At 51.8% G+C, this 25,055-nt stretch overlaps 1 protein-coding gene across 1 annotated transcript in view; it reads right to left on the bottom strand.

The window, feature by feature from the left end:
• Positions 1 to 2,179: 2,179 nt before the first annotated feature.
• Positions 2,180 to 25,055, bottom strand: part of LOXHD1 (lipoxygenase homology PLAT domains 1) — a 165,171-nt gene continuing 142,295 nt past the window's right edge. The window contains exons 36-41 of the mRNA XM_058692205.1: positions 24,616 to 24,790; positions 22,567 to 22,752; positions 17,062 to 17,232; positions 11,035 to 11,167; positions 9,553 to 9,711; positions 2,180 to 4,355 (exon numbers count right to left, since the gene is read on the bottom strand). Coding sequence (XP_058548188.1) covers positions 3,875 to 4,355; positions 9,553 to 9,711; positions 11,035 to 11,167; positions 17,062 to 17,232; positions 22,567 to 22,752; positions 24,616 to 24,790 — 1,305 coding nt within the window. The 3' untranslated portion in view covers positions 2,180 to 3,874. The remainder of the gene's footprint in view (positions 4,356 to 9,552; positions 9,712 to 11,034; positions 11,168 to 17,061; positions 17,233 to 22,566; positions 22,753 to 24,615; positions 24,791 to 25,055) is intronic.

The following is a 25,055-nucleotide window of genomic DNA, read 5'->3' as shown; positions in this document are numbered from 1 at the left end:
GCAGCTCTGGCAAGATCTGAAGGAACGGAAAGGAGGCTCTGGGGGAGGCAGAGACCATTCCTTCGTTTCCTTCACCCTGAGCTCCAGTGAGAGGCTCTGTCTTGGCTGGAGGGTTGACGTGTAGCACCTCCTGCCCATGGCCGACTGCCCAGCAACGACCTGGGACTCCGGTGGCAGCCCGGCCTCGGGCGAGCTGGGTTCAGGAGGGACCGTCCCAAGAGGGTTCACCCTCGCCATGGCTGGCTGCTGCGTCTCAGCCTCAGAATTCGGACTGCTGGGGTGCAGAGCTTGGCCACTGCTACGGGTAGAGTAACTTTCTGCTTGGGGCCAGGACTAGGGGCAGGCAAGGCGGGTGCCCGGGGGGCAACATTTAAGGGGCCTCACTCTCAGGTACAGCCCTGCCATTGCACGAGCCTGAGGCTGAGCTCCCTTAAAGCTTCTTGCTTGCTTTATCCTAACCCCAGCCTTGCCTTCTGCCCTCCAAGAGGAGGATTCCTGGGACAGCCTACAAGGAAGAGACAGGACTTGAAAGGCAGAGCATCTCGTGGGTGTCCCTCGTTCCTTCCTCGGGGCAGAGTGCCCTTCTCCCCAACCACCTTATAGGGGGTGCTCCCCACCTTGCCTGCATCCTCAGCATAGCCTGATGGAGAAAGGAAGGCAGTACGACATGACTGGCTGGGAGCCCCAACACTCCCTCGGGCAAGGTGGTGCCCACAGAAGCAGGGCTGTGGAGACTGGACCCGCCAGGTGTTGAATTCTGCAAGCCCCTGTGTTCCCCTGGCTATCCACCTCTCCCCCCACCTCCTCCACCTCCTCCACGGAGTGTGAAGGGCGTCAGACGGCCTGGTTCAAGCCCCGCGTTGTCCCTGGGGACCAATGGGTGAGTCAGAGGCCCGCTTTGCCCCTACAGAGCAGAGAGCGTGGACTAGCATGAGGACTGGGAACATGGTGGAGGGATGGGTGGCTGGGCGGGCTGCAGGAGACCTGAGGCAGACGGTGCCGTCTCAGCAGGGGCCCAGCAGGGAGGACAGTGTGTGTGGTGGTGCTGGAGGGGAGCCCGCGGGACCTGGAGCTGTGGGCATCTCGCCCCTGATGGAGATGGCCCAGGTCCCGGCACTCGGGGAACAGGGCTGGGGGGAACGTGCCTCGTGGGTAACAAAGTGCGTCTTCGTGCACCAAAGGTGTGACCACTGTTTACAGGGTCTTCACAGCAGCAGGGTCGTGGGTCTCAACAAGCCACCTGTTAGGGGAGCAGAGGAGGCAGGCAGGGAAGGGGTGGAAAGGGCTAATGAGGTCGTGGGGTGTGTTCACAAACCAGACCTGCCCCACCTGGGTAAGAGTGAGCCCACCCTGGACCTGGCAACAGCAGGATGATAACACGGGCTGTCCCTGTGCCAGCTCAGGAGGATCAACCGGACGACAGCTGCCGCATTCCACAGCGAGAGCACACGGTGCTTGCCGGGGGCATGGCGGAAGACTGTTTTCAACTTTGAGCTGGTTCAGACACAATGCGGAGGCTGAGGAGGAGGCCGTGGCCATGGGAACAGGACACTCAGAAATTGCTGTCGGTGGCCTGGGAGTACCCCCTCCGTCCTGGCTGACCTTTTACCCAACGCTACTGACCGCAACTTCCACAGGGCTACCTGGGGAGGAGATGTGTCCACCTCGCTTGAAGGCATAGCATCCTGCCCCATCCACAGACACCGTAGGGATGAAGGATGGGCTGGCTGGCCACTGGTAGCAGAGATGAGTGGCCCGAATGCCCAGAGTTCGTCAGAGCAAAAGATGCCGCGGGAACTATCTGGGTGTCTTAGGTCCTCAAAAGAAGGCAGAGTGGAGGCTGAAGCACGGAGAAAGAACCCCTGTAGGCATCCTTCCCTTCCTTCCTTCTCCAAGGGATCGGAACCAGTGGTCAGCAAGAGGGGGGCAGGAGTGACAGTGCAAGGTGGGGGAGGGGCGCCCCCATGTACCCACACGTGTGGACACACGCACCTGCACACACAGTTGCACTCGTGTGCACACACACGCGTGTCCTTCTCCTTCACTTCTGGTCCCCCTGTGATAGCACTGAGTTGGGGGATGGCAGAAGATGAATTTTGAGCCTGACTTTGGCCTTTACATCAAAGCCAGACATTTATTATTTTTTAATATTCATTTATTTTCAAGAGAGAGACAGAGTGTGAGTGGGGGAGGGGCAGAGAGAGAGGGAGACACAGAACTCAAAGCAGGCTCCAGGCTCCGAGCTGTCAGCACAGAGCCCGACGCCGGGCTCGAACTCACGAACCGCGAGATCATGACCTGACGCTCAACCGACTGAGCCTCCCAGGCACCCCCAGAGCCAGACATTTAAATTGCACAACTGTAATGGGCTTTGTGACTTTTAAGGTGGTGGTTGCACTTTTTATGACTAAGAGAGTTCAGAAGAGCCGAGGCCTGGCTAAGTGTTCATCGGGGGCATGGGGGTGCTGGGGATGTGGGGGCTGGGCGGAGGCCAGTTCCACGGAAAAAGATACAAATAAAGGTGTTTCATGATTACTTCTCCCCCACCCCCACCACCCCAGCTCCCCGGAGGCCCGCTTGTTCAACATGATGGACATAACCTTCAGTGCAGGTGCTGAATTAAAACTGCCCGCAGATTAACTCATTTAGTCGGTATGACGACCTATGCAGTAGCTACTATCATTGTCCCTGTTGGACAAGTGAGGAAACTGAGGCCCCAGGAGATGAAATAATGTGCCCAAGCTCGCCCAAGCTCTCTGGCTGCCTCTGAGCCAGCGCTTGCAAACTCAGCCTTTCTCCAAGGGTCTCTGGGAGCTCCTGGAACTTGCTTTAGACCCATCAGCCTCGATAAGAGTTTACACCTGTCTGGGCTACAGGACACAGGGTGACGGGGGTGGGGGGGTGCCCTCCTATAGGAAGACTTCCTTTCCACTCAGTCCTGCTTCGGCAGGAAAATCAGAAGTCAGGTGCTGAGACCTGAGGCGCTCTTGCTGCCTTGCAAGGATCTTTCATTGCAGATCCCTTCGTGACTGTCCACGAGGGAGGGTATGTGTGTATGTGTTTCTCCTGCAGCCTCGTCATCAAGGTCATATCCCTTGGAGGGCAGAGACTGCACCTTTATTTTGTGTCCCTCTCTGTCCCCACCCCCCCAGCCCCATCACCTTCTGTTCAGGTCTGTGGGTCTCAACTGTGTTCTCACAGGTTAGAACAACCAGTGGGCACCTGGCACAGAGTTTCCCATAAATGATGGACAGAATCACGTACCTTTTTGCAGGCTTATAAACCACCCCCCGCCAGGGCTAAAACACTTCCTCCTGCTGCTTTTCTCTGTTTGCCACTGGCGTCATTGAAACTGGGGGAAAGGATGCATTTCTTCGTGAGCAGATGCCAAGATGAGCTCTTCGTGGGGTGTGGTCAGTAAAAAATTTAATTAGCCCAGCTTTGGGGGGAAAAACGTGTTAATTAGTTTTCTCTTCAAATACACCACCTCGACGGCCTCCTCTTCCCCACTTCTATCCCCTGGGTGAAGCCCCAGTTTCCCAGCTACACTTGGCAAGTCTCAGCCTGGCCACTGCTGTCACTAGAAAAGAAAGCGCAGAAAGTTATTTTTGTGCAGCCAGGGATTCCGACACGCGTTGATCGATTCCTGTAGGTCCAGGGGACTGAGGAGGGGCGGGGCCCACAAGTAGTCCCCTGCAGCGGCCTCCGGAGAACCGTGAAGTTCCGGGCCACCGCGCCACCCATGCCACCCTTCTGGCGCCCAGTCCCGGCCCCAGGAGGCTCTGAGAAAGGCCTGCTGAAAGCCAAGGTGGAGGCAGCAGGCTGTGGTCAGGCGCATCTCGGCGAGACGGTGGGATCGAGAGCCTCCGGCCCCTCAGACGGAAGGGAAGAGGTCTCTCCAGGTGAGCCCGTTGCCCCGCTTCTTGTCCAGCCACCGGCCGCAGTTAAAGATGGTGGCCACTCCGGTGCTGGTGTTGGTGACTTCCACCTTCTCCACCAGCCAGCCCGAGTAGTAGCCGCTGCTGTCGTGCTCCACCCGCACCTTGCGCAGCTCGCCCAGCTCTAGCGTCTCCAGGAAGAAGCGGTCGGTGCTGCCCCGCTCGAAGAGGTTTCGCATTTTCTGCTTCAGCTCCCGCTTGCCCGTGTCCCCGTTGGCCCCGAAGATGGTCACGAAGACATTGGCGTCGGTGCCTGCACCTGGCTCGTAGCCCGTCGTCACAATGACCTCGTACTTGACCGGCACCAGGCTCTGGACCTTGCTGGCAAAGCTTTCGGTCGTCTTGGTGACCTCGAACACCTTGAAGTACTTCCTCTTCCTCTTGAGGGGGATGAGGCAGTCACAGTTGAAGAAGTACCTAGCAGGGACAGAGGAGGCTCAGTGGACGCCAGCCAAGGCTCTCACCCTCTCCCCGGGCCCCCTGGGCCATGAATGATCCCTTCTCCAGGTGGCAGGAGATGAGGTCAGAGATGTCTGCATTAAAATATGAGGATGGGGGGGCGCCTGGGTGGCTCAGTCGGTTAAGCGGCTGACTTCGGCTCAGGTCATGATCTCTCAGTCCGTGAGTTCTAGCCCCGCATCGGGCTCTGAGCCTGGAGCCTGCTTCAGATTCTGTGTCTCCCTCTCTCTCACCCTCCCCTGTTCATGCTCTGTCTCTCCCTGTCTCAAAAATAAATAAATGTTAAAAAAAAATTAAAAAAAAAATATGAGGATGGGGTCTTGTTTGTGTTAGAATCCACGGCGAGAGGCATCTCTACCCTTCCAGTGTCTCCTTGATTCTTTCATTTCCATCCCCCCCCACTCCACATCAAATCTACCAGCAAATCCCACCTTTAAAATAGGTCCAGAATCAGCCACTTGAAAAAGTATGCAGTATTTCACTATCTGTCCTGCCACTCATCTGGTCCAAGTCACCACCACCTCCTCCCTCCTAGATCGGCCTCCTAGCTGGTCTCCCTGCTTCTGCTATCTGTGGTCCATTCTTTCCACAGCAGCCAAGTGACCCCGTGGACATGTAAGTCCAAGAATGTAATTCCTCTGTTCAGAACCTTCCAATGGCTTCTTAGATTAAGTAAAAATCACCACCTTACCAAGGGCTGCAAGACCCTATGTGGTTGGACCCTCTGCCTGCCGTTTGCCTTTCTGACCAAGCACCTGGCCTTGTCTAACTAAGCTCACTCTGTGCCAACCGTGCTGGTCCCCTTGCTCTTTCAAAGGGACTGATGAATGTTTGTACCTGGTATTCTCACCTTCAGGGAGCTGCGGGATCCAGGCAAAGCCAAGTGGAAACGTCCCAAATCCCTCGCACTGGACTGAGTCAAAGTATGAGTGTGTGTGCACGCACGCATGCGTGTGCGTGTGTGAAAACACGTACATGCATGTGCTCATGGTCTGAGGGGTGCAAGGGGTAAGAGAAAATCCTCTACTGAAGCAGCCATAAGCAGAAGCAAGTATAGGGCCAAGAGTAATGGTCTTGGACCAAAATGTCCCCTCTCTATCCCCACCCTCCACACCCCCAATTTTACCCTCTGGGTAATGGTAGTTAGTCTAATAATTAATTACAAGGGAGGAAGTCAGGAGGCACAGTCGGAAAATGCTGCATGGAGTGCAAGGGGGCCTCGGGTCTACTCCAGCCCTGCCACCTGCTACTCTTGTGACCTTGGGCAAGCCACGTCTCCTACCCAGACCTTGATTTTCCCATTGGCAATGCTAGAGGTTTGAACTGAACAACTGCTATGGTTTCTTCCCGCTCCCAACTGCTAATATTTTAACAGCTCTGGAAATAAGCTGTCCTGGCACTGACTGATGACTTCAGGAATGCATCCCTAAAAGGGCGTGCCCAGTGGTGCAAAATCAGACCCCTTTTAGATGAAAATCCATAACCACAAAAAAAGCAGGATTTTCTGCTTGCTTCCTCAGTGCCGACCAGGGCTTTGCACCCTTGCATCTCGTCGGCTCCCATGACAACCCGGAGCTTCAGGCATCATCCTCCCATTTCACAGAAGGGGAAACTAAGTCACTGCCCAAGGTGAGCCAGAGCGGGCCCAGAGCCAGCCTGCCTTGCCACCTGAGGAGACAGCCACGGAAAGACACTGGCAGGAAATCCATATTCTGTTTCGAGATCTCTCTTCCCCCAGTTCATCACTTGATAAATTCGGATTGTTGTTATATACCACACTTTCTCAGAGGGGGATATAACTTCAATCTTTGTTTAGACGTTCTTTAAAAATGTATTTCTTTATGCAAATGCTGACTGATATACATAATTCTCTATAAATGCACAAATCATGTGATCACATGCGTGTTTTTCTAAATACACTCTTCTTCTTCCCCTTTTCGCTTGGCTCTCTCTCCTTTTTCCCTCCTTCCTTTCCACTTCCACATCCCACCTTTACCTCAGATAACCCATGGAACAGTTGCGGGTGTATCTTGCCAGATTTCCTTCCATTTCACCCAACCATGCACAGACCCACACAGACACAGACATATGTGGGATGTCAGTGTTCCCTTTACAAAATGGCATCATATAATATGTGTTTTCCCATATCTTGCTTTTCCCGGGAATCGCTCCAAGTCATCTGGTACATATTTAATTCATTATTTTTAATGGCTGAAAAATATTCCCTAGTAGACCCATAAGGAAACGTTTCTCATACATATAAGATCACCAAGATGTGGGACCCTAGGGATCCGTGGGGTCATGACTCTACGTGTGGACCCACTGGAAAGGAGGGTAGGGACATCAGAAAGACTAATGACAAAAGCAAAAAATAACAAATGAAAAATTAAATATATTTGAAAAACATGTAAATAGGATCACACTTCTGTGAACAGCGTTTGTGAGATGTTAGAAAAGTGTCAGAGAGAGCGGGGTCACCAAACACTCATGGTGGCTGTCTCTGATGGGTAGGGCTTTCGGGAAGTTTTACTTAAAAGACGATTTATGGGGCGCCTGGGTGGCGCAGTCGGTTAAGCGTCCGACTTCAGCCAGGTCACGATCTCGCGGTCCGTGAGTTCGAGCCCCGCGTCAGGCTCTGGGCTGATGGCTCGGAGCCTGGAGCCTGTTTCCGATTCTGTGTCTCCCTCTCTCTCTGCCCCTCCCCCGTTCATGCTCTGTCTCTCTCTGTCCCAAAAAATGAATAAAAAACGTTGAAAAAAAAAAAGAAAAAAAAATTTAAAAGACGATTTGTATTATTTGAATTTTTATAATGGCTGGGTATTATATATGGTATTGAGATAAAACAATGAAGTTATATTTGGTTAAAAAAAGAAAGAAAGAAAGAAAGGAAAGTCCCTGGGTGTGGCCTTGCATCGAATCCGGAGGACCTCAGCGCAAAGGAGAACCTTAGAAGGTACGGCACACCCTAAGGAGGAGTCACAACTGGAACCGGCTGAAAGATGAAAACTGGAGACTCCTGTGTTTATAGGAGAGTGAGATTAAATTCATTTGTAACTCCTGGAAGTCCGAACGGTACGGTTAATGTGGTGGCTGGAAAGGAACTGTGGACGCATGTATGCCATCCATCAGGAAGGAACCAAGCTCGAGACCTGCACAGGCCGGTGCACTATGACCTCCGAGAGCTCCCTGAGCTGGACCCCTGTCGTCCTTTCCCCGGCGCCAGACTCCAGTGAACACCCAGCTCTCTTCCCGGAGGGAGACAGCACAGAGAGGTGACGGGTTACCGCCTGAGGCCACACAGCTGACTTGGTGACAGTTCTAGTATTCGGGGTCTGGACTGTCTGCACCCCTTTCCCTTTGGGCAGAGCCCCCACTCCACGGACATCCCTTCCTCCCCCTCCAGGCCTAGTGACATACTGACAAAAGGCCACCCTCTTTTGAGGGTGTGGGAATGGTGGTTTCTTTCCCTGGATGAGAAATTCTACAACTCGGCCCCAGGACTGTGGGGTAGGAAGCTCCCGGGCTGAGCTTGTATTTCCCCTTCCTTCTGAGACTGGAAGGTGCTTGGTGGTGCTGAGATCTTTGGCTCTGTGTCTTTCTTACAGCCACCATGGCTGGTTTAAAGCTAACTCGAGGGAAGACTATTTCTTATTATTGCATAGTGTTGCACTGTATTATATTGTATTTTCTTGTACTGTTTGGTTTTTTGGGGGGGTGGGGCTTGCAGAGGTGTGGTATCGGTAGCAATACTCGATGTGGTTGGCAGGCAGTGCTGGGTTGCAGAAGGGGCTCTGCCCGGGCTCGACTTGCTGGGTGAGGTGGTAACTCCTCTGGGCCCCTATGTCTCAGCTCTCGTCTCCATCAGTAATCGCTCCAGGCAGCCAGGACCAGCAAGTCTGGCAGGATTTACTGTAACCGGCTGGTTTTTCACTAAAAGAGCAATGGATAACACACACTCTCTCTCTCTCTCTGCCATGACGACGCGGCAAGCCAGGGAGAAAGGCCTCACCAGCACCCAACCATGCTGGTTCCCTGACCTCTGACTTCCAGCCTCCAAAACTGTGAGAAAAAGAGGTCTGCTATTGGAGCCACCCGGTCTGTGGGATTTTGATACGGCAGCCTGAGTTGGTCAAGACAGAAGTTTACAAGTCAGAACCCTTCCTGACCGATTCCCGAAGGGGAAGCTTGGGCATCCCAGGGAGCCTACTGTCACAGGTGGAGCGTGGACAGGCACTGCTTTGAGCGACTTGAGCTCCTGAGGCCAGAGAGGGCAGCCGAGGGAGCTGCCCGGGTTGAGCCTGCACCAGTCTGCTGTGCTCAAGGTGAAGGCGTCGCCAGGGGCAGGGCCAGCTCGGGGAGCGGGTGGCAGCAGCTCAGGGGGGTGACCCAGCGAGCAGTGGCAGGCTGGCCCCGGGAGCTGCACGTGTCACCTGTCACTCACTCCTCGGGTCTAGCTTCCCAGAGGCAAGCACTGCCCTCGGCTTCCCCTTCCTCCTCTCCCGGTGCCTTCACACTGTTGTTCCTGCCTTCCAGGGCCTCGGGGCTCTTTCTGGCATCCAATGTGGTAACCAAGTGGTTTTAATTAGAAAAACTGATGGCTGTGGACTGTTACCCAGGTAACTAAAACCCTTAATCCTTCAGAAATGCCTGAGTCTCCAGAAGGCCCTGGTGGGGGAAATGCAAAGCTCCTTATCCGGGGTCCTCAGAGGCAGGTGGGCCATGGGATTACTCCAGTTGGGCTCTGATCCCCACTCTGCCCACAAGGATGGCAGGGCTTTCACTGTGCCAGTGGAAGCATCAGGCTTCAAAGCTGTATTTCTTTGTCATCGCACAGTGATGGGAGGGGGAGGGAAGGGAAGCGTCCGCTGTCTGGTCTTGTTTGGCTTACTTCTTCCAAGGAAGCGTCCCTGGATTAAAAGGCTGGAGCCCTCAAATTCATCTGGCTGAGTCCCTGCCTCTGAGGGTAGGGCTATGGCTCAGAAAGCTCCAAAAGAGTACGGCTGCCTTTCCCTCCCTATCTTGTAAGTTTCCTTAACAAGGTGGCCTCGAAGGGGACAGCTCCCTGGGTCCTGGTGTCTTGCCCGTGGTCTAGCCCCATCCCTCTGTGCGGAGGGAGCAGCCCTTCCTGGGCGAGGGGTGGAGGCACGGTACATACACGTTGCCGAACTCCATCTCGGTGATGGTGATGGTCTTGACGTGCCAGACCAGCTCTCTCTTGGGGATGAACCGGTCCTCCCTGGCGAGATGGCCCACGCAGAGGGAGGCAATGTCCCCCAAGTAGACGCTGTCAAACTCGAACGTGTCCATGGTCCCCCTGCAGGACACAAAAGCATGGCCTCTAATAAGAGATGCCGATGTCCGCTGTAGGAAGTGAGCCTTTATTGAAAGCCTACTGCATTCCAGGCACTGGTCAAAGGAGGAGGGATAGAATGGCAACCATGACCTGATGTCAGCCCTGCATTCTTGGAGGGGTTCAGTGTCATTCTGGAACAAGACAACCACAGCCTGGTCCCAGCAGGAGGGGGTGGTAACATCACGAAGCAGACAGAGGTGGGAGGAGGGCGAGGCCCTGAGGGTTAGGCTGGGGAGGGTGGTGGGGATTCAGAGAGCACAGCAAAGGGAGGGAGGGAAGAGGCCCCTGAGGTGGACTTGACTTGGCGAAGTCACGGGATGGGGACTGAGGGCAAGGAGGCATCTGTGGGGGGTGTGTTGGCTCGGCTGCAGTTGGGGTCCAGTCAGGGAAGCAGCCATGGAAAAGGTGGGGTGCGGCCATCTGTGGTGGTCTGCGGGTGCCAGTCTAAGGAGCTCATACTTCATTCCGATGCAGAGGGAGTTCAAATGCAAGGTGCAGTGGGTCACAGGAGGGGGAGACTTCTGTAAGCAGTTCTGGGGGAGCAGGGAAATGAAGTGGGCATCTGGGCAATTCAGGGGTGGCTCTGGTGTGGAGAAGTTGAGGTTTCCCGGCTGTGCCTGTCAACCAGGAGGGGTGAGAAGCGCCTTTTCCCGAGACCCGATTTTGATTTTCCTACAAAGCATCTAAGAGGCTCTCTCCTCCCTTCCTCCTCCTAAGTAGAACTCAGTCTGTGCTGTCTCACACGGCTCTCTTGCAGACTAGACTGTGCGCTCTGCACGGACTTGGATGGGGTCCGCAATGATTCCTGGTCCTGCCGCACAGCGGGCTCTCTTTAATTAATTAATTACTAATGTTTGCTGTAGCTGTCCATTAACTTTTTAAAACTGAAATATATTTGACACAAACCTGCGTAAATGTAAGGTGTACGATGTGCTATTTTAATATATTGATATATTGTAGTAGGATTGCCATGGTGGCGATATTGGCACCTCTGTCTGGTTACAGAATTATCCTCTCCTTTTAGTGGTTGGAATAATTAAATTCTCCTCTCTTATACTGGCCTCTCTTTGCGTGGCAATCTCCCCCTTTCCCTTTTATAAATCTCCTGTTTCATCCATCCGTAGGAGTTCGCATAGGATTGGCACAAAGTAGGTACTCAATTAAGTGCTTGCAGTTTAGGCCCATTTGCATACTTAGGGCACCCACCAACGGGGTTGATTTGGGGGGTCCCTCTCTTACCCACCCCACCCCCCTCACTCCCCAGTGGGAACCCCCTCTTCCTACTTCCTAAAGGCCCGCTGTCGGGAAGAATTTTCCACGAGAAACTCTTTGGATCGGTTCTTCCTGCCCTCCAGGATGAGCCAGACGTTCTCCCTGGTTTCGCCTCCGTTGCCCGTTTCTATGACGATCTCGTAGGCTGCAGCGGAGAAGGTGGGAGAAGGTCAGCTGGGGGAAGCAGCTTCTCTGTCCTCCATCTGATCTTAGACCACAGCCTGGGGATAGGCTGGAGTCCCCACAAGGAGGCACTACAACAAAAACCTGCCTCAGTCTGGCCACCATAAGCATGTCTTTTATTTATAGAGCAGCCACTCTGCCTGGTGACCATGGAGCCACTGGGAGTGAAACACCAGGAAGCAGGGGGTGGGGAGTTTTTTGGGACAGGTGCTGGGGCCTGGCTCTCAGGAATGGACAGCACCCCCCCCACTCCGAGATGCAAAACGGAGATCCTGTGCAGAAAGAGGGCAGAGAGGGAGAAGTGAGGGGGAAGCTACAGGCAGTCCAGACTCCAGGAGAGCCCTGAGCCCTATCCACATGCAGTCAGGTTCTGCCCTGTCTCAAGGGCGAGTCGCACCCAGCACCACCGCACCCCTCCCCTGCGCCTCTTTTGAGCATGTCTGCATTCACTCAGCAACATTTGTTATGTCGGTGCTAAGGGTCAGGATGGGGCTAGACTGGGGGGGGGGGGGGGCCCTAGAGCTCCACCTGCAGCCCTAGGCACACACTGACTACCACAGGCCACAGATGGGATGTGCTAACCTTGCAACAAAGGATGTGCTAACCTTGCAACAAGGGGCTGAAGTAGCTCCAGGTGAGAGGACAAATGAGCTGCCCATTACCTCTCCCAGCTCTGTCTCCTCGCATTTGCTCTCCCCCTTCCCCACCCCCCCACTCGGCCCCTCTGCCCCCCTGCTGTCCCTGGAGCCCTGGGGTGACTGTTCCCCTGGAGTGCTTCCAACTTCTCTCACTTTGCTCGTGGAGATCGCCCCACCCACCCTAAGATGGCAACTCGCCTGCCCCCAGTGCCCCCGGGTGGCCTTAAGGGGCTCCATGACATTCTCTTTATCACCTGCTACCTCCTAACATGCTGTGTGGTTTGCTGCTTATTTTATTGTTTGCTGTACTCCCCCTCCCACCTGAATGTGAGCTCCAGGGGGGCAGGGGCCTTCGCTTTGCTCACTGATAGATCCCAAGTGCCCAGAACAGTGCCTGGCATGCAGGAACTCAATAAGTATTTGTGGAGTGAATGAATGAATGGTTGGGCCACAGGAAGCTTCAGGAAGGAGGTCGCGTTTGAGCTTGTGCTTGAAGACGGAGCCAGGATTACCATCTGCGGAAGATGAAAAGAGGTTCTAGGCAGAGGGAAGAGCGCAGGCAAAGACTGAGGGGGGAGGGTATGGGAGTTCACGGGACCCAGCTCCCACTCCCAAGGGACCAGGCCAGACTCGGAGCTGGCACACGGGACACAACCAATGTCGGTCAGAGTGTCCCCTGTGCATATGGCTCTTGCCACAGTAAAGGACTCGTTGAGGGGTTGGGACTCTGGATGCACAGGACAGCTCTTTCCGCACGGCTCTCCCAGGGACGTGATACAGACAAGGGGGACGAGGCGCCGCTGTGTCTGTAGCTCAGTGAATCGCTAGCCCTTCTGCCCTGGCGGCTTCTCTCCAGGACAGTCCGTGCTGCTGAGACGCGTGGAAGCAATCCTGACAAAGAGGCAGGTCGCCGACGAGAGGGCAGGAGAGCCACGGACAGCACAGAACTCCTGAAGAAGGTCCCCAGCCTAGGAGGCTGGGGCCGACCGATGGCCGAGCCACGGTCAGGTCTCACGCTTTCCCCACAGAGGGCGGGGTGAGTTCTGCCAACCCAATACCCAAAGTGGGTCCTGGGCTTTGTTGAGGACGTGGTTTGTCAGCGCCTAGGGGAGGAGGCAGGGGCGCTAGGAACCCACAGGCTCACTAGGTGAACTCAAGTCTGAGATTTGATAACCAATGCAGATGGAGTGCAAACAGACCATTCTTCCCTGATGGTCCTGGGTTAAGGTACATCAGCAAAGACGTTTAGAGAGATTAGGAACAAATGTTGCCAGGGGCATCTGCGGTCTTTTGAGGAGAAGAAGTTTCAATGAGCGTAGTTCACCTTGCCCTCTTTCCCAGTATTTCATCGACAGCTTGATACAAATGTGGAAGGCGTGATTCTCAACTTTGTGTCTATGTTGCTGGGGGGGAAACAGACAGAGGAGCGTTAGGGACCTGAAAGAGTGGGGGCAGTGGGGAGCCCAGGCTAGTGGGGATCAGTGTAAGGTCATCCGTGGGGCCAGCACACCCACAGGGCAAGCTCAGCTGGAGAGAGGGGCTCAGCAGCCATCGTGTGAGTCACCAGCACTGAGGGGCCGCCAGCAAAGCCACCACAGGCTCTTGGGGCACGAGTGTAGTTCAAGTGGCAAGACAGGAGAGAGGAGAGCAGACCACCCTTGAAATCTTGCTCTGGGCATGGCATCTGCAGAGGGAGATGAGCAAATAGTCGAGGGCCCCCCATCATGTGGGCAGGTGCTGGATAAACAGGTGTTCGTCCCGAGGCAAGAACTGCAGGGGCACATGACGCTGTGGAGTGCCAGCAGGATGGCAGTGGGCTTCCGGAACTTCCTGCTCCAGATCACCTTGCCCACCTCACAGTGTCAGGAGTGGCTTCACTCTAAGGAGCTCCTGCAGTGTGGCTTGCATGGCCAGTCAGAATCTTCCCGTGGGAGACACTCTCCCCTTCCACTGAGGCTGTTAAGAAGGCTGTGGGGCTGGGGCTCCCAGTGGCCGTCTTCCCACGATGCACAGGAAGAAGCAGAGCTGAGACGAAAGGGGAGACGGGGATGTACTGAAATGACTGGAGCCTCTGGAGACAGCCAAGTGGAAACCAGCTCCGCCCGAGCCTTGGAGTTCTGGGAAACAACACGCTTCCTCTCTGCTGGAGCCAGCTTAGGTTTGGGGTTCAGGCACACACAGCCACGAGTCCTGGCCACTCCTGAAATTTTCTGTTTGACTCCACTGGGACTGCCAAAGAATGGAAGCTTCAAGAACGTGAGTATAAAGATGGATTTTCTAGCATCTTCTAGAGCTGCCCGGTGATGCGGTGAAGTCCCCCACCCCCTGGGGAGCTGGCCATCAAAATGGACTATATTTGGGCTGGAAATGTTGCAGAGAAGGCTGACTGAGCAGCCCTAAAGGTGTCAAGGGAGGGAGAACAGGGAGGGGAAGGGCTGTAAAGAGGGAAGCACCGGTCCTGCTGGAGGACGGCCCAGCAAGACAGATCTGTTTTGTCCTCCCAAGGGTGTATGTGTGCACGCGCGTGAGCGTGACCATGTGGGCACATGTGCAAGTGTGCATGCATGTGTGTGTGCACGCATGAGCAGGTAATCCTATTGCCCAGGCCTTACTCCAGATTAATCGCAACAGAATTTGGGAATAGGACCCAGATGTCAGTGTTATTTAAAGGCTGCCAATGGCTTTCAGCTCTGCTGCGCATTGGAGTCATCTGTAGAGGCAGGTGCTTGGAGAGGGCTGGGAGCAGCTTCTGGAGCTGCTAACAGGAGTTGGAGGTGAAGGTAGGGAACAGGGGGCCGAGGCAGGTGGGGCAATCGACCCATCTGGAGTAGCAGCCAGGCCCAATAAGACAAGGCAGCCAGCAGTGGTGCAGCGAGCCCCGGTCTAAGAATCAGGTCACCTGGGTTGTACCAGCTGTGAATGGGCCTTAGATGTGTCACTTCGCCTTTCTGGGTTTTTGTTTTCCTTACCCATGGGATAGAGGTGTGAATTTGTACCCTATCTAGCTCACGGGGTGGGAGTAGGACTGTGAGGATCTAATGAGAACAGAGGTGTAGAGTGCTTTGCACATATGAAGCTGTTTGAGTATGAGAGGGTGTTGTTCTCACAAGCTGAGTGCTCAGAGGTGCCCCAGGGGTCACAGACACTGAGAGTAAGTGCCATAAGGGCAGGGTCTTTGTTTTATCCACTGGTGTGTCCCAGAACTCAGAATAGGCTGTGGCACTTAGTAGGTGCTCAGTAAATCTTTGCCAAATGGTTAAATAAAGGTAGCTGAGGATTGGGATGTTTGGCTCCGGCTGTGTCCGTGGCTCTCCCCAGGATGACCCTCCAGTCTGAGGACACAGGTGTGGCAGTCTGTCCCTCTGTGGACTCCTAGAGGGTGCCCCTCTGCCCTCCACAGCCTCTCAGTAAAGACCAGTCATCCAGGCCGGCTCCCGGGCTCCGTGCCCTTGCCGTCCAATCTCCAGTCTGTAACATCCTTCCGGAACTAACGCAAGTGCCGCCTCCCCTCTGCAATCTCCCTGCCAACTCAACCCTCGCAGGTCTTAGCAGCTGTTTGGCAGGAAATCTGTGAAGGAGACTCAGTGATTATGCTCTGAGCATCACGAATCTCTCCTCCCCTGGACGCCAGTGGCCCGAGGAGCCTCTAGTGCTTATCTTGGCACGTGGGTCAGGGGCTTAAGCATTCCTACTTAAGGTAGGAATTCCTAAGGTAGGAATTCCTTCCTACTTAAGGAAGGTAAGGGGCTTCAGCGTCTCCCTCTAACGGGATTATGAGGCTCCAAGGAAAAGGACCGCCTCTTCTTCCATCCCCTGAGCAGTGACAGCACACCGAGTCCCAAAGCCTACAGAGCTGTAGAAGGCTACAACAATGAGTGACTCTGTCCCTGACCTCTGGGAGCTTATAGTTGTACAGGGAGACTTACCATGTGCAAAGGTCAACACAAACTGGAGGTCACAAAGTGGTGTGTACCACTCACAGCATCTACAATGAAACTGGGCACCCAGTAATTCCTCAGCTGAGTGTGGTTTACAGAAGCTGGGAGCCCACACTCTGAATTAGGGCAGGAATCCTTGTGCAGTAAGCCTGACAAGGGGGTGCTTGGCCCCTCCTTTGGATGCTCCCTGGGACACGGGGCTCACTACCTCTGAGAGCCGCTAATCTCATCGTTGGGTAGTTTGGGTGGTGTGGCCAACATGGTGGGGGGGGCTTTCTACCAGAGATCCGTGCTTCCTTTCCTTTCCCCCCACCCCCAGGGGCTGTCCACCTAGGCACTGCATTTCCCTGCATCTAGATGGAATCAAGTGATTAGTTCTCACCAATAGAAAGTCAATCAATTCGTTAAGAAGGTAGGGGAGTATGCCTACTCCACACTCTTTTCCCTTTTCCAAGAATGTTGAAAATGGCAGAGACACAGATCAAAAGAGCTTGGGTCCCCCAATCACAACGTGGAAGGTCTCCTGCCAACAACCACACTGTATGGTTTATCACATGAGTGAGAAATACATTTTGGTTTGTTAAGCCATTGAGATTTGAGGGTTCACCCCTTACTGCAGTTAGTGTTCCCTTAAAAACTAAGGTTAAAAAATCCTTTCTTTACACCGGGCTCTGCCTTTGATAAGGTTTCTTTGAATCTGTTGGACCCAGACGCCGGCATCTGTATTAAAGAAACAACTCCCTAGTCCTGGATGGCCAGCCACTTTAGGGATCAATTTAAACTCTTTCCCTTTAAATATCACCTGAGGAAGGATCAAAGAAAGTGGCCGATGGGGATGCTGGCTCCCTCTGCAAATTCTGTTTCCAGAAGTCTTGATCTGTCAGCTGTGGCCACAGGTACCAATTGTATGGAGCCCATGATATAAAAACAACCCAGAGAAGGCTTCCCACCAAAGTGCCCAGCCTGGCCCTCGGGACAGGGTAAGCTTGTCCCCAGTGTTTTTCCTGCTACCTAATTAATCCCCGTGATTGGGGCCAAGATTTGGTAGCAGTGTCCTGGCTGTTCCAAGTTCACCGAGTAACATTTAGGGTGTTTATTTATGTACCTTCCCAAGACTCTTTCCTTCACTGCACGTCTGATTCCCCTCCAGCTATAAGGGTCTCTCCTTCAGACTTACCAACACCATTCCCATCCCGTCCTGAGCTACCTCGCATTTAACTCTGAAGCTTCAGCCCAGGAATCACACCTGGGTGCCCACCCCCACCCACCCCGCCACATACTGGTCTCCTCCAGCTCATCACGGATCTCGTTGTTGGCACAGGCAAAGTCACGGAGTGTCTGCCTGTCACCCTCACTCCTGGAGAGCCAGCAGTCACATTGGAAGCGGAAGGTCTCATCACGTGAGTTGTCCTTCACGTCGATGTAGCTCACGTGCCAGCCAGGAAAGATCCCTGGGGAAGAGACGTGATGGGGATTGGGAGCTGAATGCGCTTTCACCTCTCTGCTACCCCAGCCCACTGGCCGTGTGGCCCCGCACAAGTTCTCTGTCTTCTCTGGGCCTTGGTTTCTTTGTTAACGAAATGAGGAGGTGGGTTAGATGATCTCTGAGGGCTCCTCTAGCCCTGAGCATGTAATTCTCTTTGCAAAATCCTTAACCTGGGGTTCATGGGCCCTTGGAGGATTTGTGTATGGGCATGAAGCAGTCTAAGGGCCCTGAGAAACTGTGCTATACATAATTCCACATTCACCAGGGAGAGGGCTCATGGCCTTCGTCAGACTCACAGTGGGGTCACTGACTTCCTGGGAGTTCACACAGCTGAAGGATGAATCCTATTGCTTCCTGACACCAGTATCCACCTAGTTCATGCCCATTATCCTTCCAGAATCACTGCAGGCATCACTTCCTCTGGGGAGGCTTCCCTGGTGTCCCCTGATTGCTCAGGAGGCCTGTATCTGATATCTTCCTTGCTCTTACAGCACCCTGCACCTGCCTTGGCCACATCCTGACCACCCTGTGTCATCACTGTTTACATGTGTCTCCTCTCCTGACCATGAGCTTTTGGGGACAGGGACCTGATCTTACTTGTTTTTGTTTCCCTAATGCCTTGCATATCGACTGGCAGGTAGTACCTGCTCAGTGGATGCCGAATGTGCATGTTAGGACTTTGAGGACCTTGGCTGTTTGGTAGTCACAGAATGAATAAGAAGCTGCTATTTCTTCAGGGTATATGTGAAACTTGAAAGGTCTTGGCCTAATATTGAACATACAGCTACTTCTGTTCTAACTGGCAGGGCGTCCTTCAAAAGTGCTCCCCCCAAATCACAGCCGTCAAGTATAAGTCCGTGTGCATTTGCTGTGGCAGCTGCACATTATTTGTACCACGCACCAGTTCAGTTACTCTCCACCCTTCCAACTCCCTGAGCACTCTGAGAGCCAAAGCACCTGCCACCAGTGGGGGGAAATCCAGTGGTGTGACAGGTTATGGTGATGATACGTGCTGCTCATCGTATGTTCACAAGGCAACCTCACAAGGAAGGCTTGTATATGCTCTACTCTAATGTCTTGCCCTCTAAGGTCACCAGGGGGTGTGGGGACCACCCCAATGTCCTCACCAAAAAGCCAGTCTCTAGGACTGGACACTGCCCACAGCAATATCTGTTGACAGCAACATCTGTAGACCCAAGAGCATTAAGGTCTTACAAGCACAAAGACACAGAAAGATGGCCACACACTTCAGTCATGGGACTTCTGGGGTGGGTGACAGATGTGGAGGCTCTGGGCAGGGCATGCATATTGGCAGTCCTAGGATACTTTAATTCTGGGTTTAAAAAGTACTTCATATATTTTTTTAAATGTGAATCTCAACTGAAGTGGAAAACAATGAGTGCTAAAACAATTATGCTAAAATTTAAAACACTTCTGTTGAGTTAAAAGAGTGGTGAGTTACTTTATCAATAAACTTTTAAAAAAATCTCAATAATCGTTTTACTTTTCTACACTAGGGCCAGTTCCGCCCATAAGGTTATAAATTGGTTGCTTTCTGAGATGATTCCTGATAATATCATGAAACTAATTAAACTGCTTAATAATCCCCAATGTGTTCAGTCTGGAAATGATGTCCATAAGACCTGCTGGAGTAGTTCTTACAGGATTCCAGAGTGGAACAGAGAAAGGGCGAGGCAAGTAAAAAGGAAGGCAGAGAATGAGAAACCAAAATGTTGGTCCTTTTGGAAGGTGTGTGTGTGTGAGAGAGAGAGAGACAGAGAGAGAGAGGCTGATTCTACTATCCAGGCCTTACCCAAATCACCTACAGTAGAATCTCTGGAGTAGGACCCAGGTATCAATAGCCTTTAAAGCTGCCCAGTGATTTCAATGTGTATCCAAGGCTGAGAACTAGCACCTGCACTGCAATCACCTGGAAGGCTTGTAGAAATAGATTACTGAGGCCCCCCTCTCCCAGAGATTCCGATTGACTGGGTTTGTGGTGAGGTCCAAGAATTTCCATCTCTAACTAGTTCCCCAGTCATGCTGATGCTGCTGGTCCCAGAGCCACACCTTGAGAATCACTGGCTTAATGCCATCTCTTCTGACTCCAGGATGATGGTCTTTCTATCATATCACATCATGACAAAATGACCAGTGGGAGTCAATGGGAATTATAAGTGTGTGAGTGTGTGTGTATGCATGAGTGTTGGTGGAGAGGGATGGCATTCATTGGAGAGGTGGGTCATCATGAGATCATTTCTGTTGCTGGAACACACTACTCATCTTGCCTTACACCCCAGGTAGGCTTCACTCCTGAATTTCATCTCCTGGATTCCAAGCAAGGTGGTGACAGAGGAAAGCCATGGGCTGAAGGGAAGGGTGGATTCTGGGCTGGCTTTAACTCTATCCATGGACAACCAGAGAAGGAATCTTCCTGGCCCATGTCGCCCTGGTGCTTGGTGGCAGGTTGCTTCCCACCCCACTGCACCTCCCTTCACCTTGTCCTCTGAAAGCATGGCATCGCCTCACCCATCCCAAATTCTTTTCTCAAGTTAGAATTCTATGAAAACAAACAAACTGTTCCTTTCATGGTAAATACCACAGTAAAAACTCTAACTCCTTTAAGATGAAGCACACTTCATCCTCAGCTCTTTTTTTCATTGCTGATTTAGTTGTCTTGTTTTGAAAATATTGGATGTGATTGACAGGGATCCCACCACAACTAGCCCCACGAAGAACTTATCAAACATGTAGCTGGGAACAGGTAGCTCTGGGAAGGCTGATATCACATGGTTGGCTTTCACTAGTGAAGACAAACCCACAGTTACAGCTTGGCTAACTGTGTGGCCAGCACTAGCCTGAGAGTGGAGACCCTGGGGATCCACAGCGAGTCATCTGAAACCTATTATGAGTGAGTCTGTTTCTTAAACAGTCTCCTCTTGTAAAGTTATATTTTTTTATTTATTTTTTACAAAAGCATTCTAGCTAGTAAGTGGATAAGAAAGGACAATTAGAAAATCACCATTCGTAATCCTAATTGATCATTACTGGATGAAGCCATTAGATGGAAGAGTTACGGGACTGGTGGTGGGGGGCGGTGGTTGGGGTAACCAGGCTGATAGTCCCTGCACCCACTGTTGGATGGGAGAATCAGGAAGAGTAGAGCTGCTGTGGTGTAATGTGAAATACACGATTCCCATTGTAAAGAAGTCCTGATATCACCTATAAAGTATTCTTGCCAAAGAAAGCTGAACCTGAATCCAGGCAAGCCTTTAGAGCTGACTTCCAGATTGTATGAAACATGGGGAATAAAGAGGAGGTGACACCATGAAGAAGTAGACAGGCAGGTCCAGAATAGAGACATGCTACAGATCATTGGGCCCACTTCCTTCGACAAGCCAATAGCATGAAAAAAAAATAAAGGGAGTCAGCATGCTCTGCATTAACAGATACTAAAGGGAAGTCACAGATAAATGCAGTGTGTGGACCTTATTTTCATCCAGATTCAAGCAAAATCAAAATACAAAGCCATTTTTCATATTAAGGAAATTTGCATACGGAGTGGAAATTGGACGACACAAGGAAGTCACGCTTAAATGTAGTGGCACTGGATTTCATTTTGAAATGTGCATTTTTGGGGCGCCTGAGTGGCTTGGTTGGTTGGTGGCTGATTTCAGCTCAGGTCATGAACTCATGGCTTGTGGGTTCGAGCCCCGCGTCGGGCTCCATGCTGGCGGCTTGGAGCCCGGGGCCTGCTTCGCATTCTGTGTCTCCCTCTATGCCCCTCCCCTGCTCATGCTCTGTCTCTTTCTGTCTCTTGGAGACAGAAAAACGTTAAAAAAATGGAAGTGTCCATTTTTGAAAGGGAAACATAGCAACCAAAAAGAAAATAAGAAAGAAAAAGAAAAAGTGAAAAGAGGAAAGCAAGTATGACAAGTCATAACTGTTGAATCTACGTGATGGGTATGTGGAAGTTGATTATACTATTTCCCTCACTTTTGTGATGGCTTAAATCTTTTCATTAAAAATTGCTGGATAAACAGAAAAGATGGAAAGGTAGAATCAAGGAAAGAGATAACTGCCATACTATTAAGTTAACTAAATGTTTGTAACTTATGTGGTATCTGTTCAGGGATCCACAACTTTTTTTGGTGGAAGGCTCTCAAATGAAATATTTTTGTCCTCATAAATTGCTATGCAAGGGAAGCATAATGTAGCTTGAATATTTTTAAACTAAATATGAAAAAATGTGGCATAGAGAGAGCGCTTAAGGACATATTTAGCTGTCTTGGCTTATATTAACATTTAAGCTTCCATCTATGGAGGAGAAAGTTACTATAAAGAGGAAGCTAGGCACAGAACCTGGACTTCCCTGTACCTCTCCTGACCCTAGTATCCCAACCACTTGGGTTCAGTGAGGATACAGACATCTTCCTTTCCCTGCTTTCAGATCCAAATTCTGGTTGGAGGCGAGGAGGCCCACTTCTCTGCTTTCAAAGGAATGAGGATAATATTGGTGCCTCTGGGTTTCTTTAAGCCCAGGAGCCATTATAGGAAGAAGGCAATCAGATAGTCTTGAGTTACCAAGAGAGGAACCAAGCTTTTTGAAGAGTCTGGCATGTAATAAACCACAGTAAGCAGCACCAACAATACAGTAGGACCTGTATGCAGCTGTCCGTGGTGCTGAGGGGCCTCCCTTTTCTTTCAGGGTTTTGACTGTGAGGAAATACGAAATAATTGGCAGTCAAGTTTTGGCATAAAAGAAAAATACACCAAGAAAAATGAGCAAGTCTAGATATGTGCACAGTCAGTGCTGGGGAAAAGGTGGGGAAGCTGGTATTAGAGGACCTAATCATGATCCTGAGATTCATGGCCAGGACTCAATTTTTGAAGTATTAGGCATGGGGAAAACTCTGTTTCCAGAGAAATGTGGGTTTCCTGTGACTGAGGTATGAACAAATCAGAAATGGATCTGAGAGAGTGAAACATGGCTATAAATAAATTCCATTAAAACTATATCAAGTCCCTACTATATAGTACAGGCAATGTGATAGGCATTAGGGGAAGAGCAATGAACAAGAAAATGGTGTTAGGAACGAAGCTTGATTTCTAAAATTTGTCCAGAAACATAGGACATTTTCTAACTGATGCAAGTGTAAAAATGGTGACAATCGATAGTTTTTAGTTGCCTGTCACCCTGCAGTAAAAGGTCAACATGCAGCCAGGGGGACGGGAAAGGGCTCAGGTGGAGAGCTGGGGCCTGCCATCCCCACTACCTCTGACCTTGAGCAGGAGTTACCTTTGTTGTCATGCCAGACCCTCAGCTTGCAGAGGTGGCCCAGGCTCAGCATGTCAGAGAAGTTGAACGTGTCCGTGTTGTTCCGCTCAAACTTGTTCCAATTGGCTGACTGCTTCAGGGCCAGGGTCCCACTGTCCCCATTCTCCCCAAAGATGATGATGAACACATTGGCATCGGTGCCTGCTCCTGGGGTGCAAAGACAGAGGCTCTAGGTGCTAGCCTTTCCAACGCACAGCCCACTTACTCTCCAGGTCTCCATCCTGGCTTCCTCGGAAGCACCAGCGGTGCAGATGGGAAGTTTAATGTTGACGAGGCCAAGGGTGAGGTTGGAAAGGGCTGGTTAGTTTCCTGGGACCCTTGGGTCTCCAATTCTATCCTTCGTCCTATCTCTGTACCTTGTAAATGCTGTTGAGCTAACTGGAGTCCTGGTTAGCAAGTATGAGTGGTTTTAGTGCAAGAACTCATTTATTTCTGGGGGAAATGCACCCATACGTAAAAGGTATGCCATGAAGACTGGCTTTGTGGTTTAGAAATACAGACTCTTTCCTGCACAATGTGGGTTCAGAGGGAAATAGGAAAGTTCCTTGCTCCCCATACCTACGCTTGGTTGACAGTCTACACTAGAGCTTCATAGCATCTGCTTAAGCCAAATAGAGGTATTGACCCTAGTTTTAAAAAAAGAGATGCTTCGGGGCGCCTGGGTGGCGCAGTCGGTTAAGCGTCCGACTTCAGCCAGGTCACGATCTCGCGGTCCGTGAGTTCGAGCCCCGCGTCAGGCTCTGGGCCGATGGCTCGGAGCCTGGAGCCTGTTTCCGATTCTGTGTCTCCCTCTCTCTCTGCCCCTCCCCCGTTCATGCTATGTCTCTCTCTGTCCCAAAAATAAATAAAAAACGTTGAAAAAAAAAATTAAAAAAAAAAAAAAAAAAAGAGATGCTTCTGGAAGAGGTGGCTCCATGAAAGTTTCCTGACACACACCCCCTATGGTTATTAAGGAACTTATCAACTATTTTCTGAGAACACATCATGAGGAGATGGAGGGTGCAAAACATGTGGGCACTTGGAACTTCCACCAAAAGGAGTGAAGGTTCCACTGTCAAGAGCAAGGAGGAAGGGAGGTGCCAACAGATTTACCAGCTATACTAACCCATCACTTGTGCCTGAGATCCTACCAGGAGAGCCTAATTTCTTTGGCTAAATGCTTCTCTGTTGAACATGTAAGCTATTAGGACCAAACAGGCTCATCCCTCACTAGTCATTTATAATCAGTGTGAATGAGTTTACCATATTCCTCGCAACAGCTCCTGGAGAGCAGGTTTGATATAGAGAAGGGTAGGCGGGAGACACTGCCTCCATAAGAGCGTGTTCCCTCTCAGCTTCAGGCCTTTGCAAACACTAGCATTTTTGCTCGTAAGACCCTTCATCTGGTGTTCCATCTGCCTCAGTGGCTTCTGTCTGTATTTCTGGACTAGACTTTGGTATTGCCTCTGGGAGGCCCTCCATGACCCTTGCCCTTTATCCCCAACCAGGTAAGGCACCCTCTTGTGAGTTCCCCAGCTCCTATGCAGACCTTGGGCAGAGCTTCATGTCACGGCTGTGCTAGAATGTCAGATTCATAAGGGCCCAGGGTCATATCTCCATCCTAAGACCCAAGGCCTAGAGCCAGCACACAGAAGATGGCTGCCAAGCACACAGATGTGGGAAGGAACCCAAGGGCCTCTGAGATGCACAGCATCTGCGTGAGGGGCATGGGACAGCAGTAGGAAGACAGAGGGCCTCTGAGTTAAGCTCCTGCAGAGCTTTCAAAAGTCCTGACCACACTGCCTCATCATGTTCTCCCAGACTGCCTTGGGGGATGGGGGACAGAGCCAATTCAGTAACTGGGAGAACTACTTTGTTCAGACAGACAGTGACATATGGTGGAAAGGACTTGTGTTGACTAACATTTGGAAGGTCATCCAAAGAAAAGTGCCCTGGCCTGGGCCCGAGTTTGAGGAAGGGCAAGGGTAGTGGGATGTGGGACTGGGAGACGGGAGGGCCCCACCGACTCACCCAGGATGTCACTGGTCTTAACTGAGACGGTGTAGGAGGTCCACTCCATCATCTCCTCCCCATCGATGACAGCGCACATTTCACACACCAGGGTCTTCTTGCCCTTCCGCTGGGACAGCCAGTCTCCATAGTAGAACATGGTCAGGTCTCCAGTATTCATGTTCTTCAGTAGGATCTGGGTGAGGGAGCCAGTGTGGGAACACCTGCCCTCACTTCCATCAGCTGCCCACCTGCTAATGCATCCCCCTTGGCTGAACCCCAAAGACCCACGACTCCAGACCTGAGATGAGTTCTTTTGACCTAGACGCTCCAAACAAAGACCCTGCTCTGTATGACTTGCACAGGGTCTGAAGCGCCTACTGTGACCACCTTAGTTTGGAAATTTGGAAATGGAGAATTAATCCAAACGTGTTTCTGAGAGGTACCTATCACTGTGCACA

Source organism: Neofelis nebulosa, chromosome 11 (genome assembly GCF_028018385.1).
Source record: "Neofelis nebulosa isolate mNeoNeb1 chromosome 11, mNeoNeb1.pri, whole genome shotgun sequence".
Classification (NCBI taxonomy): domain Eukaryota; kingdom Metazoa; phylum Chordata; class Mammalia; order Carnivora; family Felidae; genus Neofelis; species Neofelis nebulosa.
The sequence above is the reverse complement of the archived record's forward strand: the minus strand, read 5'-3'. Positions and strand labels throughout refer to the sequence as shown.